General features: G+C 40.4%; 1 protein-coding gene across 2 annotated transcripts in view; it reads right to left on the bottom strand.

Moving 5' to 3' along the window:
- Positions 1-19,027, bottom strand: part of CNTNAP5 (contactin associated protein family member 5) — an 883,849-nt gene that overhangs the window by 445,036 nt on the left and 419,786 nt on the right. The window contains exon 7 of one of the 2 annotated variants that reach the window (XM_036254192.1): positions 16,197-16,340. In XM_036254192.1, the coding sequence (XP_036110085.1) occupies positions 16,197-16,340 (144 nt within the window). The remainder of the gene's footprint in view (positions 1-16,196; positions 16,341-19,027) is intronic. The other variant, XM_036254193.1, reaches the window with a different exon arrangement.

Genomic DNA, 19,027 nt, shown 5'->3' with positions numbered 1-19,027 from the left:
AGAAGAAGAAAATTAAAGAAATTCAAATTGGAAAGGATGAAGTGAAATTGTTATTCAAAGATGATATGATATCATACATAAAGAAAAAAACATTTTAATAAATGAATTTGGTGAAGTAGCAGAATACAGAATTAACATCCAGAAATCAATAGCAGTTTTATACAATAATAATGAACACTCAGAAATAGAAACTAAAAAAAATAAAAATAAAAATAAAAAATCCCATTCACTATTTCAAGAACAACAAAAATAAAATACTTGGAAGAAATATATAAAAAATGTTAGCATATATCATGTTCATGGATTGGAATAATCAAGATTATTAAAATATCCATACTACCCAAAGCAATCTATAGGTTCAATGCATTCCCTATTAACATATCAACAGCATACTTCACAGAGTTAGAACTAAAACTCTCAAAGTTTATATGAAACCTAAAAAGATCCCAAATAGCCACAGCAATCTTGAAAAAGAACAAAGTTGGAGGGATCACAATTCCGGATATCAGGTTATACTACAAAGCCACTGTAATCAAAACATCCTGGTACTGGCACAAGAACAAGCATATAGATCAATGGAACAGAACAAAGAACCCAGATATCAACCCAAGACAGTATGCTCAATTCACATTTGACAAAGTTGGCAAGAGCATACAATAAAGTAGAGATCATCTCTTCAATAAATGGTGTTGGGAACATTGGACAGGTACATGCAAAAAATGAAACTAGACCTCCAACTTACACCATACACAAGAATAAACTCAAAATGGATAAAAGACTTAAATGTAAGTCATGAAGCCATAAAAATTCTAGGAGGAAACAGAGGTAATAAAATTAGACATTACATATAAGAAGAATTTTCACCAATACATCACCAAGGCAAGAGAAACAAACAAACAAAATTATTATATGACACTAAATGAAACTAAAAACCTTCTGCACAGCAAATGAGTCCAGCATCAAAATGAAAAGGAAACCCACTGTATGGGAGAACATATTTGCCAATGATATATTGGATATGGGGTTAATTTCTAAAATATATAAAGTTCTCACATAACTCAACAAGAGGAAGCCAAACAATCCAACTGAAAAATGGGCAGCGGACGTAAATAGACATTTCTTCAAAGAGGAAATACAAATGGCCCAGAGATATATGATCAGTATTACTAATCATCAGAAATGCAAATTAAAAGGATTATGGGGTAGCATCCCACACCTGCCAGAATGGCCGCCATCAACAAATCATCAAACAAGTGCTTGTGAGGGTGTAGAGAAAAGAATGGTCTAGTACTGTGCTGGTGGGAGTGCAGACTGATGCAGCCACGATGGAAAACAATATGCTCTTTCTTCAGAAATTAAAAAATGGAACTACCATTTGACCGAATGATCCCACTTCAGGACTATATCCTAAGAAACTGAAATGACAAACAGAAAGAATATATGTACCCCTATGTTCATAGCAGCACTATTTACAATAGCTAAGATCTGGTAACAGCCCAAGTGTCTATCAGTACATGAGTGGATAAAAAAATCTGTAGAGAAAAAAATGGCAGCGGAGTGAATAGAGCTACACAGACCATCTCCCAGGCCCACACTGGATTTACAAGGAAAATAAAGACAAATCATCAGGAAGGGGCAACCGAAAGACACCTTGGAGGACCACATAACCAGGGACAGTGACTCAATCCTGGTAGGCTTGAGAGGATGCAAGAGGGGGCAGGGAGCGCAAGGTCCAAAGTGGCCTGGGCAGGGACCAGGGGGCTTGGCGGGAAGCTGCTGCTGCCGCCTCGGCTGCGACCCCGCCTGAGTCCTGCGAACTCTGTGGCCTGCTAAGCCCTTGGCTGGTGCTGCACAAACTGGCTGAGACCAGGGGACTCTGCTGGAAGCTGCTGCCACCTCAGCAGTGTCCCACTACCACAGCTTAGTCCTGTGGCTTCTGCTGAGTGAGACACCCTTGGCTGGTGCCACAGCCGCGGCCGCCCTTGGCTGGAAGCAGTGCCCTCGGGTTAAAAGTCCAAGGCGGATCCACGACACAGAGTCTAGACTGAGGTTAAATCAACAGCAGCCACTCACCTTGGGCTCCGGCAGAGGAAAGTCAGACTGTACTGGAACTGTGTGGGGACACTCGAGTTTTGAAGTGTGCCCAGAGCTTTTGCTGAGTGCAGCCACGCAGAACTGTGGTCATTTACTCCTTCCCAGGGACCTCAGAGATTCAACCCCACCTGGTGGCCATTGAAATGCTAATTGAGGCCCATTAACAACCAGCAGCTGCCCCACCCTCAGGAAATCCTCTTACACTGAGCACCTGAGGGAGTTTTTCAGGCAACTCAGAAACCAAGGGTCTTCAGGTGACCTCTACGAATAGCCTCAAGGCAAAAAAAAGCTAGAGGAAAACTACCATTCCCGGAGCTAGCAACACTAACCAGAAAAACTAAGACTTGACAGAGGTGTTTAAAGTGGGTCCTCCCTGGCTCATCCAAACCCAGGAGAGGGAGCCACAAACAGCAGAACACCAACAACCACAGGGAAAATTTGGCAGACTCCAAAGCCCACTGTGATAGCCAAAATGGTGAAAAACAGACATAAAAGCCAAATGAAAGAAGAAGAGACCTCTGCCGAAGATGAGATAAATGAGGTGCAGTTAAGCAAGTTAAGCAAGTTAACAGAACTAGAATTTAGAGCCATGATGTTGAGGAAGCTCAGCAGCATGTGTAAGGACATGACCACCATGAGTAAAGACATAGAAATGTTGAAAATCAACCAGATGGAAATTAAAAACCACCAAGAAGAAATGAAGAGTGACATATCAGAAATGAAAAACACATTGGAAGGTCTAAAAATCACAGTAGGGGAAGCTGAGGACTGGATCAGTGAATTAGAAGACAGGGCAGAAAAAAACAACCAATCAGAAAACCAAAAGAAAAAACGATTAAAAAACAGGAAGACAGCTTAAGAGAACTGTGGGACATCTGGAAATGCAATAATATTCACATCATAGGAGTCCCTGAAGAAGAAGAAAATTGAGCAAGGATTAGAGAATATATTCAAAGAAATAGTGACAAAAAGCTTCCCTAATTTGGTGAAGGAAGAAGGCATTCAAGTTCAAGGAGCACAGAGAGCTCCAAGTAAGAAGAAACCAAACATGCCCACACCAAGACACATAGTAATCAAACTGCCAAAAATTAAACACAAAGAGGGAATCCTAAAAGCAGCAAGAGATAAGCAACAGATTACCTACAAAGGAAACCCCATTAGGCTCTCAGATGACTTCTCACAAGAAACACTACAGGCCAGAAGGGAATGGCATGAAGTAATCAAGGTCATGAAAAACACGGATCTAAATCCAAGACTACTCTACCCAGCAAGGCTATCATTCAAAATAGAGGGTCAAATAAAGAGCTTCCCAGACAAAAAAAAAAGCTAAGGGAATATATTAGCACCAAACCAGCACTGCAAGAAATGGTAAAAGGACTGCTGTAATTAGCAGGAGAAATGGGAAGAAAAATAGAACCACACTAAACAAATATAGCAATAAATAAGTACATATCGATAATCACCTTAAATATAAATGGATTGAATGCTCCCATAAAAAGACACAGAGTAGCTGATTGGATAAGAAAGCATGACTCATCTATATGTTGTTTACAAGAGACCCACCTCACAACAAAAGACTCACATAGATTGAAAGTGAAGGGATGGAAAACAATCTTCCAAGCAAATGGAAAGGAAAAAAAAAAAAAAGCCGAGGTAGCAATACTCATATCTGATAAAATAGACTTAAAAATGAAGGCCATAACTAGAGACAAAGAAGTCCACTAAATAATATTGAAAGGATCTACCCAACAGGAAGATATAACCTTGATAAACATATATGCACCCAATATAAGAGCACTAAAATATATTAAAAATCTTCTGTAGGACTTCAAAGGAGAAATCAATAGCAATACAATCACAGCAGGGGACTTCAACACCCAGCTGACATCACTGGAAAGATCCTCTAGACAAAAAATTAGCAAGGAAAAAGAGACACTAAATGAAGCACTAGATCAAATGGATTTAATAGATATCTACAGAGAATTAAACCCAAAACTACAGAATTCACATTCTTCTCAAGTGCACATGGGACATTCTCAAAGATAGACCACATGTTAGGGCACAAACTAAGTCTCTACAGGTTCAAGAAGACTGAAATCATATCAAGCATCTTCTCAGATCACAATGGCATGAAACTAGAAATCAATTGCAAGAACATACAAAGACATTTGAACACATGGAAGCTAAATAGCATGTTATTAAACAATGAATGGGTCCCGAGGAGATCAAGGAATAAATCAAAAACTTCCTGGAAACCAATGAAAATGAACACACAACAACACAAAATCTATGGGATGCAGCAAAAGCAGTTCTGAGAGGAAGTTCATAGCACTACAGGCCTACCTCAAAAAACAAGAAAAATTTCTAATAGACTATCTAACCTCACAACTTAAAGAACTAAAGAGCAAACAAAACGAAATCCCCAGAGCAAGTAGAAGGAAGGAAATAGTAAAGATCAGAGCAGAAATAAATGACATAGAGACCAAAAAAAAACAATTCAAAGGATCAATAAAACAAAGAGCTGGTTTTTCGAAAAGATAAACAAGATTGATGGACCCTTAGCTAGACTCTCCAAGAAACAAAGAGAGAGAAACCAAATACACAAAATCAGAAATGAAAGAGGAGAGGTAACAACTGACACCACGGAAATACAAAAGATCGTTAACAACCACTATAAACAATTATATGGCAACAAATTCGACAATCTAAGCAAAATGGACATATATCTAGAAACACATAGTCTCCCAAAACTGGATCAGGAAGAGATAGAAAACTTGAACAGACCAATAACAACAGAAGAAATTGAAGAGGTAATCAAGACTCTCTCAGCAAACAAAAGCCCAGGCCAGATGGCTTCATGGGGGAGTTTTACCGAACATTAAAAGAACTAATAACCATTCTCCTCAAACCATTTCAAAAAATTCAAGAAGGAAGACTTCCAATCTCGTTTTATGAAGCCAGCATAATTCTAATTCCAAAAAGATGCAACAAAGAAAGAAAACTACAGGACAATATCCCTGATGAACACAGATGCCAAAATCCTGAACAAAATACTAGCAAGTCGGATCCAGCAATACACCAAAAAAATTATCCACCATGACGAAGTGGGATTCATCCCAGAAATGCAAGACTGGTACAATATTCGCAAATCAATAAATGTGATACACCACATAAATAAAATGAAGAATATAAACCACATGATCATATCAATAGATGCTGAAAAAGCCTTCGACAAAATCCAGCAGCCATTTCTGATAAAAATGCTCAGGAGTGTGGGAATAGAGGGATCATATCTCGACATAATAAAGGCCATATATGAAAGACCTACAGCCAACATTATACTCAATGGGCAAAAACTAAAAGCATTTTCCTTAAGAACAGGAACAAGGCAAGGATGCCCACTTTCGCCACTCCTATTTATCATAGTACTGGAAGTCCTAGCCACAGCAATCAGACAGGAAGAAAAAATAAAAGGGATGCAAATTTGAAAGGAGGATGTGAAATTGTCATTATTTGCAGATGACATGATACTATACATAGAAAACCCCCAAGACTCCATCAAAAGTTTACTAGATTTAATAAATGAATTTGGCAAAGTAGCAGGATACAAAATTAACGTCAAGAAATCGATGGCATTCTTATACACCAATGATGAACTCACAGAAAGAGAAACTAAGAAAACAATCCCATTTACCATTGTGGCAAAAAAACTAAGATACCTAGAAATAAACTTAACCAAAAAAATAAAGGACCTATTCACAGAAAACTACAGATCATTGAAAAAAGAAATAGAGGAAGATATAAAAAAGTGGAAGCACATACCCTGTTCATGGATTGTGAGAATAAACATCAATAAAATGTCCATATTACCCAAAGCAATTTATAGATTCAACGCAATCCCCATCCAAATACCAACGGCATACTTCACAGAATTAGAACAATTACTTCAAAAGTTCATATGGAACCAAAAAAAGCCTCGAATAGCCACAGCAATCTTGACAAGGAAGAACAAAGTTGGAGGGATCACAATTCCGGATATCAGGTTGTACTACAAAGCCACTGTAATCAAAGCAGCCTGGTACTGGCACAAGAACAGGCATATAGATCAGTGGAACAGAACAGAGAACCCAGAAATGGACCCAAGGCAATATGCTCAATTAATATTTGGCAAAGTTGGCAAGAGCATACAGTGGAGTAAGGACAGCCTCTTTAATAAATGGTGATGGGAAAATTAGACAGCTACTTGCAGAAAAATGAAACTAGACCATCAACTTACTCCCTACACAAGAATAAACTCAAAGTGGATAAAAGACTTAAATGTGACTCATGAATCCATAAAAATCTTAGAAGAAACTGTAGGCAACAAAATTTCAGACATCATACGCAGCAGAATTTTCACTGACATCACCTAAGGCAATAGAAGAAAGGAGAAAATAAACACATGGGACTGCATCAAACTCAAAAGCTTCTGCACAGCAAAAGATGCAATCATCAAAACGGAAAGGCTACCCACTGTATGGGAGAGCATAATTGCCAATGATATATCAGATAAGGGGTTAATTTCCAATACATATAGAGAGCTCATACAACTCCACAAAAGGAAGACAAAGAACCCAATTAAAAAATGGGCAGAGGAACTAAATAGATACCTCTCCAAACAGGCCATACAAATGGCTAAGAAACATATGAAGAAATGCTCATCATCACTAATCATCAGAGAGATGCAAATTAGAACAACAATGATGTATCACTTCACACCTGTCATAATGGCCGCCATCAGTAAATCATTAAACAACAAGTGTTGGCGAGGGTGTGGAGAAAAGGGGACTCTGGTGCCCTGCTGTTGGGAATGCAGCCTGGTGCAGCCACTATGGAAAACAATATTGTGTTACCTCAAAAAATTAAGAATTGAACTTCCATTTGATCCAGTTATTCCACTTCTAGGAATATACCCTAAGAAGCCTGAAACACCAATCAGAAAGAATATATGTACCCCCATGTTTATATCAGTACTATTTACAATAGCTAAGATCTGGAAACAGCCCGTGTCCATCAGTAGACAAATGGATAAAAAAGCAATGGTACATATACACAATGGAGTACTACGCAGGTGTAAGAAAGAAAGATCTTTTATCCTTTGAGATGACATGGAGGGACCTGGAGAGTATTATCCTAAGTGAAGCAAGCCAAACTGAGAAAGACAAGTATCATATGATCTCACTTATTTGTGGAATATAATGAACATAACAGTCTGACGAATCGGCTAGTCCCAGAGATGTGGGAGTGGAGTACAGACTGACAATGCTCAGAAGAGGGGGCGGTGGCGAGAGATAAACCACAGAACTTATATGCATGTATGCATGAACAGTGGACATGGACAATAAACTGGGTTAAGGGCAGGGAGGGAGAGGGAAGGGAGGAATCATTGGGGGGAAAAGGAGAAACCTCTGTAACAAAAATTAATTAATAAACAAATAAAAAAATAAAAATAAAAAATCTGTAGTACATTTACGCAATGGAATACTATGCAGCTGTAATAAAGAGAGATCTCTTATTCTTTGTTATAGCGCGGAGGGACCTAGAGATATGTGAAACAAGTCACTAAGAGAAAGACAAATATCACATAATCTCACTTATTTATGGAATATAATTAACAAAATAAGCCAATGAACACAATAGAGGGAGAGACCTGGAAGTAGGGAAGAGATGGACAGAGAAACCTCAGAGAAAAAGGGGTTAGGGAGGTGGAAAGAGATAAACCAAAGAACTTACATGCACAACCAATGGACACAGATGGCATTGTTGTGAAGGCAGAGGGTGGAGGGAGTGAGGAGGAGGGTGTCAATGGGGGAAGAAAAGAGGGATATCTGTATTACTTTCAATAATAAAGATAAATGTAAAAATAAATTAATAAATACATTTTAAATTTATTGAGAAAAAAATAAAATGTGTCCATGGTTTTCATTATATTTTTATAGGATGTCCCTTAGCTTATCAATAATCACTGATCTAAAAAGTCTTTAGTGTATTTGTAGAGGCTCTTTATAGAACAGGACAGACACAATCACAGAACTGTGTCTTTGTGGGGAGCATACAATAAGAAATGATGAGCAAAGTGGAACCTTAAATATAATTGTGACATATTATTAACTATCAATAATGCAATGACTATTATATCTCAGGAGTGACTGCTAGATCCAGATTCCATAGTTATTATGTAGTGGTTCTGAGATTTAATCCTTCTGGCATCTAAGATCATACTCTTCCTCAACATGCAATGCCTTCATCTATAAATGTCCTGACTGTCACATATTCAACACTATGAGTAACACAGAAAACTACGTTTATTTCTTGAAACTTAAAAAATACTTAGGGTGATAGGAAAAAGTCTTGCAATCAATGAGACTGGAATAAAACATGTTTCCCAGAGACACTTAGGTCCCACCTTCAGCTTTGACATGGAACATTCTCATGCTTGGACTGCCTTCCCTCCTATCACCTTGAGATTATCTAAGAGATGTCATTTCAGTGTTCGTGTCAAGTTTCTACATTTCCTTTAAGTCTTTCTTTTTTTTTTTTAATTAATTAATTTTTGTTACAGATGTTTCTCCTTTTCCCCCCACTGATTACCCCCTCCTCTTCCCTCCCCACCCTGTCCCCAGCTTTGTTGTCCATGTCCATTGTTCATACACACATGCATATAAATTCTGTGATTTATCTTTTCCCCACCACCCCCTCTTCTGGGGATTGTCAGTCTGTACCCCCCTTCCACATCTCTGGGACTGCCCCATTCCTCAGACTGTTATGTTCACTATATTCCACAAATAAGTGAGATCATATGATACTTGTCTTTCTCTGTTTGGCTGCTTTTAAGTCTTTCTTGACTGCCAGCCCTCTGATTTCTCCTTCCAAGCTCCTGTAAGCTGTCTTTGGTCCTTGAATTTTGCCAATAGTAATGCGTGGCTAGGGTGTGGTATTTGGAGGCACTGTTAGCCTTGCAGGCTGGAGGGCATGAGGCACACTCAAAGCAAGGAAGCATCAGGTGGGAACACCATGTGGAAAACCAGTCTGACTTATTGAGAGGAGTCAAGGTGGAGACACAAGCACGAAGAGCATGTCAGGCCATGCAGGCGAAGAAGACGAGGAGAAGAGGGTGGACAACCAAATGGTCAGCGGGCAGGAGAGCAGAAAGCATGTGTGAGCGGAGGACCAAGGTGAGAGCCCAGATTTGAATTCTGAATTCTGAAATAGTGTGCGGACCCCGGAGCAGAGAGGGGTTCACAGCTTCCCACCCATTAGAGGCAAGGGTGATTAGCCGTGGACACAGTAGGTACTCAAAAACTACATTATGATGAGGAGGTGGGTGACCAAGTACTAAGTTGCATCATATTGTTTAAGTGTGAGGTCACAGCCAGGACAGCATCATGGACCCGAGAGTTTGAGAGAGGAGCATCTGAAAGGCATCAGGCACGGCACAATGGACGCCACTCTTCTCCTAAACCCACGGTGGATTCTGATTATGGATCATAGTACTTAATCCTGTCCAGTCTGCACCTGCCCCATGACTGCTGACCACAGACAGTCCGCTGGCATTGACGCAGTTAGGGGGAAAACTGAGGGGGGTCACACTCGTACACCCTACTTGCGGTTCCATTTCTACAATTATAAAACCTCCCAATTGTTTGCTCTATCGCCACCATCCCAAAGCCCCTGAAACAGGTTTGCCAGCCTAGGTTTCCAGTTACTCCTGAGCCCCCCACAAAGCAAAACTCAAGGTCCCATGGCTGGCACAGCTTGGGGCCTCCACAGTCCGGCTCTAACTCTGAGAGTCAGTTAAATATTTTGAGTGAACCTATAGTTCAGGGTGCTAGCGCTTGGACAAGAATGGCTAGTCTGGGCTGGGCCATGGGAAAAGAGGAAGGAGAAAGGCATCTTAGCTGGAGTTGGAGATGCACAGGATGAAGGGCTTAGAGGGAGGTTCTAGGAGGGGTGACCAGTCTCTGCCTGGCTGGGAAGGAAGGAACATTGCTGAGAAACGGTGGGAAATAAACTTTTATTTATTGGTAGAGCTGATGATGAAGAATTCAGAACCCAAACACAAAAGTTTCTATGCACCTCGTAGAGATGCAAGAGCCACCTATAACAGAGACTGAGTTTCTGAAGAAGCACAAAATCACTATGCAAGACTTGATCCATGTCCTTAAACCTAGATGCCAGAGACTGGAACCCTGAGAGCCAGGGACCAGTTAGGAGCTCCCACCAAGATCACAGCCATCCAGGTACAAGGGAAATGAGGTCTCCCCAGACACCCCCCTCTGTGGCCACATTGCTTTCTCTTGCCAAAGGCAAGGATTCTCCCCTACACTCTCACACCGAAGAAGCACCCAAGAGAACATTCTTTGACAATTAACAAACTATGTAGGGGCCAGTTCTGAAACACCTCATTGGTCTTCAATTCCCAGGTAAGTGGTGCTATTTACGAATCTCTCTAGCTTTGTATTTTTTCTTCACTTTGACATGAAAGTCATTCGGGGCCCTAGGAAAAAGAGATGTAGACTAACAAAGAATGCAAGCTGAGAGGGTCATGCTCTCGGAAGAAGAGGAAGAAGGCTGTGGATGACCGCAGCTGACCACGTGCTGTTGGCTTTGCCTTGTCGCAGCACAGTGTCTGGAGTGGAGAGTGTGGGCTAGGATGCCTGCCCGCCCGCCTCGCAAGGGGTCTGAGGGGCAGAAGGGCCAGTGCAAACGCAGGGCCCCCTGCCAGGCCCCGCACTGCCCCCGGCACTAGCACTGTCATCGTCTAAGGACAGTTCTCTGCACCAATGTCGTCAGATGAGGGCGCTATCAATGTTGTTACTACTGGAGGAAAAAGAAACATAAAAAGAACATGCTCAGCTTATCAGCTGGAAGTTTTGCATAGAACAAACAGTTGATGCCAATTTCCATGGAGCCCCATTCTTTAGACAACAACTTGATGTTCACACTGTTGGAAAGCATGAGTGAGACTGGCCAGGGTCCTGTTCTGCTGTACACTGGGGGTGGGTATGAAAATTGGTAAAGACTTTAAACACCATGGATTGAGTCAAAACATCTATGTTTGCATTATATTTGTAATCTCACTATATTTTTGGCAGTAAAAATTCAAACAACTTACATTTTAACATGATAGAATATTACATTTTAACATGATAGAATATTAAATAAACTATGGTGAATTTATTTAACATTTAAATGATGTGTTGATGCTTATAGAAAAGATTAAATAATTTTAATAAAAATATAAAGACATAAAACATATACATAGATATAGATATAGATATAGATATAGATATATCTCCTCACCGAGGATATATTTCCATTTATCTTCAGATAAAGTAGGAGGGAGAGAGAGAGTGAGAGAGAAGCATCGATGTGAGAGAGATACACCAAGTGCTTGCCACCCACATGACCCCAACCAGGGCCAGGAACAATCAGTAACTGAGGTACGTGCCCTTAATGGGAACCGAACCCAGGACTCTCTGGTCCGAGGGCCGATCCTCTAACTGCAGAGCCAAACCATCCAGGGCAAGACAGAAAATGTTTTAAGAAAAATATTAACCATAGAAATCAAGATATAAAAGTGCCTATGGCATATAAAATATGTATTTAAAATATGAAAATAAAATACATACACATGAGAACAGTGTTTTTCTCTCTGGCTGTTTAGGTGTTCTGTGTATTCCACATGTTCACCAAGTATATATATGTAAATATATGTTTTTAACATTCTCAAGTCGTTTTTTAATAACTTCAAGTAATGATTTTCTTATATGAGCTAATGAAACCGGTCACCTTCAAGAAGAAAGTCATAGCACTGATTTAAGGTGGGATAATTTTCAGAGAGGATGACCATTCCATTGTTATTTTATTTTTAAAATTTTAAGTCACATCATTTCTCATACAACCTTGAAACTATTTCAATTTTCTCAAAGGAAAAAAAAGGGAGACACTGCTCCGGATGCTAATAACTTGGAACTAATTTTCCCAGGGCAGGAGGAGCTCACCGTGTGGAGCAGGTGATCTGAATGTCAGGCTGGTCAGCGGCAGAGGGAGAGAGCCGCGAGATCGGGAAGACATGCGATGTCATGCTTTCTCCAACCACGTCTCCCATCGAGGAGAAGTACAATTGATCGTGGGGCCTGCCCACAGAGGTGGAACAGCATCCCAGGGACGAGCTGAAGAGCTTATGTGCTTCACTAGACACCAGGGAGTTTTCTCTGAGTGTTTTTCATGAGTGTCTGGGTCACAGGAAGGTAAGACAAAGGATGCTGGACCAGTGTGTGTGTGTGTGTGTGTGTGTGTGTGTGTATGTGTGTGAATTCAGATATAAATGTGCGTGATGTCATCTGTAGACGTGTACTTATCTCTGAGTGCATTTTCCTGGCTTCAGAGCTACAAGAAATGAACCACCGTGCTCCAGCGAGGTGAATGACAGCAGACTCTAGACAAAGGTCATACCCTCCCCCGCCCAACTCTTACTTAGTAAGCTGTTATCCACTGGACAACATCTTTGCTTCTTTTTTTTTTTTTCCTTGATATTGAGAGAAAGAAAGGAAGGGAGAGGGAGAGAGAGATAGGAACATCAATGAGAGAGAACAATGATTGCTTCCTGCATGCCCCCCACTGAGGATCAGGCCCACCAACAGGGCATGTGCCCTGACCAGGAATCAAACCAACGACCTCTTTGTACATGGGTCAACGCTGAACCACTGAGCCACACCGGCTAGGCTTTTCTTCTTCTTCTTCTTTTTTTTAATCTTAATTGCTGAGAGTATTACAGATATCCCCTCATTTCCCCCTTGCCCACCTTCACCTGGCTGCCATCTCGGCCCCTCCCCCCAGGCCTTCATGGCTCTATTGTCTGGGACCACCGGTTGTGCCTATAGACATAAAAGTCCCATTCCATCTTTTCTAAAGGCTTTAGCCTAAAGGAGGACATCATTTAACCAAATCTGGTCTAGAACTGCTCATTCAATTTCCTCAGATGAATGAGATGGATACATTTGTAATATCTTTACCCAAAACGCACTTCCTAATTTATACAGTTTGGGAGTAAATTAATCTTCAGACTCAGGTGATAAAACACGAGCTCTCTCAATCTGCCTTCATTATTTGGTGGGATTATACAATGTCAACACTGAATGTGACTCATTAATTATCTACCTAAAGTGACAAAAAATATATATTAGTCTGCATGCCAACTTCAGTCAAATGGATGAGTAAAACTTTTACTTAATAATAGCTCCATCTTTTTGAGTACTTATAGTTTGATACTATAATTGTCTCCATTTACATATTTAATTTTATGCAATATTACTTAAGATATTTCATCTTCACAGGAACACTTTGAATTAGGTGTTAAAATGTCCCCTCTTCCCATATGAGGGCACCGAGGCCCGGGGACGTGCCTGAGGCCCCATAGCTGAGAGAGCATGGATGGGGACCTACGCAGCCCACCCACCACGTGTTCCTTCAGAGCTGCGGCTTCCCAGAGACTGAGTGCAGACTCATTTTCTGACTGTTCAGCAATTTTAGCCATAACAATGTAGGTATCGTTATAAATGCTTTGTATTGGCCAGGGCCCATCAGTTCCTTGGTTCCCATTATTTGTAGACAAAGGCACAGAAGTGAAGAGACATGGCCAGTTAGCTCCAAAGCCAGTGTGTGACCATATCCTGCTAGTAACCAATTTATTCTTCCTTCCTTTCGATTGAAGACAAGTCACATTGACACAAGTGTTTGTACCACGCTCTTCTTTTAAATAAAAACTTATTTTAAGATCTACAGTAAAGTACATCAGTAAGACCCCAGCCAACTCCTGGATAAGCCTGTGACTCTCCTTGCCTTGGGGAGGTGTGAGGTAACAATCGGAAAGGAAAGCATCATTTATTATGCAGCAGAATGTATGAAATGAATCATTTCCAGCAAACGCGCAGGGCGATAGATTTCTTATTTATACAATAATACACATTACAGGTACTGTACACACACTTCTATGGCCATTCCCTTGCTGAGTGTTTATTATATTGTGGTCTATTAGCATAGGATGAAAAATCTGAGGGAGAATAGTGAGGTATCTTTATGTCTATCTTAAGCCGTTAGTTTTACTGCATTTTGGGATGTGGAGGATCATCGTGTAGTCAAATAAGCTATAAAGACTCAATGCAGTCATCCCCACGGAGCAGCTGTTCGGTCTCCAGGGAGAGGGAAGGCCACGAGAAAGGACGACAAATTGCAGGGAGGATGCGGCTGAGCGCCGCCGGCTCGGAGGCTGGAGCTGGATGAAGCCAAGGCCTCTGCTCCCTCGAGTCTGGAGTCGTAGTTTGTAATTTATGGGCTTTACCGGACCCCGCTGCCTGATTTGTTGGCCCCCAGTCTCCTGCTCGCTCTGGAATCCCCAAGCCTCCCTCGCTGTGGGAGAGTGGTGAGCCCTGGGGGAGACCAAGGCACCATCCCTCGGAAAAGTCCTCACTGAGCAGTGAGGGGGCGACCTGGAGCAAAGCTGACTTGGTAGTTGATGCTGTGTCTTTGGGGAAACTTTACGCCTGACGAGGGGAACGAAAGACTTTGTTCTTGTAATTAAGAGTGCAAGCCATTTCTTCCCACACAGAGTTCTATGAGGGGAAAAAAGACTCTGTGTGTGTGTGTGTGTGTGTGTGTGTAGTGATATGAATTCTCACTTAAGCAAGGTGATGAAAGCAATTTAGAAGAAAAATAATGTTTTTTGTTTTCCCTTTAAACTGTGAAGGTTAAAATGAAAGGTTGTCTACCTATGAAGTAAAACCATTTTCTTGGGATTTTTTCCCCAAGTACATTAGCACTAAATAGCTTCTTTATGTGTCCTATTAAAAATACCGCCAATTAGACGCTGAGGAATAAAGTAAGCTAGCAAAGTTTTAGGAAACTTGGCAAGAGCTTCAGTAGTTTAACTCAACAAAACATTGATTAAATGTTTGGTTAATGATTATCTCTGAAAAGGAGAGGTGGATTCTGCCAATATTTAGAAATTCATGTTTTTTTTCTGATCCTTCCTATTTCTCTTTTTCTGCGCTGCGTACTCGGTGACTTAGCTAATCCCTCTCAGCACTAAGATGCTGGCTAATGCATGACACCTACAGAGGTGTCTGCCACAAATGTTGCCACAGGGACCTAACTGACATCTGAGGCTCCGGCTCTCTGCTTTGGAGGAGCCGCAGTGATGAGCCGGGAAAGTAAGACTCAGCTCAGACCCTCGCCTTCCCGTAGCTCTGCCAGCGCTCGGCACCGTGGCCGCCAGGCTGCCCTGCGTGCTGATGCCTTGGGGCTCACACCAGCCTGAGTCACCCTCTCAGCAGTGTGACCCACTACCTCAGCAGGTGGAGCTCCGTGAACCTGGTACATGATAAAAGTCATCACAGACAGTAAAGAACGTTAGAGTTGATAATACGGCCAATCCACAAGGAAGACTTCATCTTCAGTGTGTATATACCAAACCACAGAGCTGAAAAACACAGACGCAACAACCGGTGGGACTGGAAGGAGAAACAGATCCAGTTACACTGGAAGGGGCATCAGCGGGCACCCGCCCTGTGCAGGCCCCCTCGGTACTGTGCACCAACTAGAGGCAAAGCTAAAGGCAGGAAGCTCACGTCTATGGGGACGACAGACATCATTAACTAGCCAGGATTTAACTCCACAGCAGGATCGTGCTCAGCAGGAAACTCAAGAACACCAAAAGGTGAACTTCTCCTTCCAAATGCCCTATTTTAAGTATCAGCAATAAGACTTCAACAAAATCTCTGGTTCCATTGTTTCCTCTCCCAGAGTAATGAAGAGCCGTGTTAGCCCGGGGGACTAGCCCTCACCACAGACGCCTCCCAGCACACAGCCAGCGACGCGCAAGTCCCGGGCACCCACGTATGTGTTTCCCCCACTGAGGCAACTCGCACTGCCTCGTCCCTGCATCTCCCTGCGCGTCGGGGGCGGGTAGGCCTCCAAAAGGGAAATAGAAACGTGGGGCCAAGAGATACCAGCGCGGGATGTGTACATGCTGGAAACCGCCAGGTGGGAAGGTGCGCACTTACCACGGTGTAAATCTGGTGCTTTCTCCTCTTAGCCAGGTCAATGATGTTGACTCCATTGTAGTAGAGGTTCTCCATGCAGCCCTGGAAGTTTTTCTTTAAAAAGGTCCCGGGTTTGCCTGGAACTGGAATTCCTCCAAAACTAAGCTTTATGAGGAGAGAAAAAAAGCAAAACAAAATAGAACACCTTATTTACAAGCTCTGAAGGAACAAGAAAGGAAAATGAGTGAATTTCAGTAAATTCAGCTGTATGACGAGCCAAGTGGCTCAAGTAATTATAACTGCCACTTGATTACACATTTAAAGGATACTGATTAGTAGACTTAAAAATAACTATAATTGATTGCTTTTAAAGAGCTTACTTTACAAAACTATTCACTTCCTTTCTGAACCTTTTTAACACTAAATAAAACAGCAATTTCGAGAAGGAGGCAAAAAATAAAAGAAAATCATCATTTTTATATTTGACTCAATGCTAAACTCTGAGAGAATGTGTCCAAACCAAAGCCAAGGGACCCAGAAAATATTTCCCCATTCAGCTACAGAGATACCTAGTGCAAATGTCTGCATATATACCAAAAAAAGCTATGTGCACAGTTGGTCACAAATTATGTTATGTAAAGATGAAAAATAGGAAACCTCAAATAGCCCATACAACTCTTTAAAGAAAATCATCAAGAATCATGGAGCCCAGCTGGTGTGGCTCAGTGGTTGAGCATTGACCCATGCAGCAAGAGGTTGCCAGTTAAATTCCTGGTAGGGGCACATGCCCAGGTTGTGGGCCTGATCCCCAGTGGGAGGCATGCAGGAGGCAGCCAATCAATGTTCTCTCTCATCGATGTTTCTATCTCTTTTTCCCTTCCTCTCTCTAAAATAAATAAAGAAAAACAATTTAAAAGAAAATCATGGAATCCCCTTTTGTTTTCAACGGTGGTATTGAATATGTGTGATTAAATGTGAAATGAGAATGATGTTTATTGAAAAATGCAAGAGTTATGAGTGGCTATAAAGAATGAGGTCAACAATAAGAAGTTGTGCTACAATATGAATTAGACAAAAGAGACCAAAACTGTTGATAGTAATTGTCTCTGGAAAGGATATTGGAAACTAGTGTTCTTTACCACTTCTTTCCAGCAAAATTGACTTTCATAATGAAAATATTATTTAAAAACAAACCTGACCTCGTATAAATATTCTTCATATTATACAAGAAAATCAGCTTACTTTCTATGTTCATATTTCTCCCCGCTTTGTTTGGGAGAAACCCAGTTTTTCCTCACTGATTTCAGATGTTACCTTTATCATGTACTTAAAATATATTGATGTTTGGGGGGTCCAGAAGGATGTGTTCTCCCATCAGAAGGTCTTCGCCTTAGCTGAATAGCTAACTGGTATACCGAATACTGTCAGTTGTCTACTTTTTCCCATTAGTTAACTCTCCTTTAAAAAATAATTTCTTTATACATGTAATGTATAGTAATGATTATTTATCCTATTTCAGACTTTTACTTAAAATTGCTTTACTATGTTAAGAAGACGAAATTAATGCATTTTTATCCATTGGTTTTTCAGAAATTCATGGGAGAGAACACAGAGTCTTTTATGCCTAATCTACTATGAGCTGAATTATATTAATAGATCATAAATTAATAAATTATCTTTGATTAAACCCACTTGTATTTCATTTACCTTAAAATACATGTGCACATATTTTAAGTAGTACACAAGTTTAAGATCAGATATTTTCTTTCTTTCAAGTATTTATATAAAGTCTAGATTTGTCTTTGAGAAAAACAGGGAGCTTTATCTCTGACTTTATTTAAGAATAGCTCATAAATCATGGGAAATAAATACTCTGAAAAAAAAAAAAAAAATGATGAATTTGTTACTTCCACAAGTGTTTTGTAGAATATTTCTTTGATAACTTACCAAGTCTTCCTTGTTGATTTATTACAGGATTCAAATATTTTCCATGTGAGTCATTTACATTAATGTAAAATGAATTTCTGTTTTGTAAATTGTTTGCATATATCAAATGTATAATGTAAAATATAATTAAATACTTGTTTCATTTACTTATTGTTTAAAGACTACTTTTATAGAAGTTTTGGGTTAATGGCAAAATAAAGGCAGGTTCAGAGGTTTTCTTTATATTATTCTCCGGCCTCACCACAGTCACGACTCCCTTATTATCTACATCCCTGGCTGGAGTGATACATTTGTTATTATTGGTGAACCTCCATTGATACAATATAATCACCCAAAGTCCATAGTATACATTATAGTTCACTCTTAGTGTTGTGCATGCAATGAGTTTGGATAAATGTATACTATACATTGTGCAATGCCATGTATCCACCATGACTGCATCCTGTGGAATACTTCCAACCTCTGTGCTCTGCCAAGTCATCCTTCCCTGGGGACTTTCATCCCTGGCAACCATGTATCTTTTTACTGTCCCCATAGTCTTTTTTTCTTTTCCAAAATGTCATACAGTGATATGACATTCATATAGTATGTGGAATTTCTGTATCAGATTCTTTTACTTAGTAATATGGATGTAAGTTTATAAGCTATATCTTTTTATGGCATGGCAGCTCATTTTTTTAAAGCTCTGAATACTGTTCTATTTACTGGATGCACCACTGTTTGTTTATTCGTTTACCTACTCAGAGACATGTTATTGTTTCCAAGTATGGTAGCTATGAATCAAGAGGTAATAAACATCTGTGTGCAAAATTTTATGTCGATAGAAGTTTTTATTCATTTCTATAATTTACATTTTTTTTTCTTTATTTATTTTAGAGAGAGAGGAAGGAAGAGGGAAAGAGAGA

The sequence above is a fragment of the Molossus molossus genome, unplaced genomic scaffold (genome assembly GCF_014108415.1).
Source record: "Molossus molossus isolate mMolMol1 unplaced genomic scaffold, mMolMol1.p scaffold_m16_p_11, whole genome shotgun sequence".
NCBI classification, from domain to species: domain Eukaryota; kingdom Metazoa; phylum Chordata; class Mammalia; order Chiroptera; family Molossidae; genus Molossus; species Molossus molossus.
This window is presented reverse-complemented; position numbering and strand designations above follow the sequence as displayed.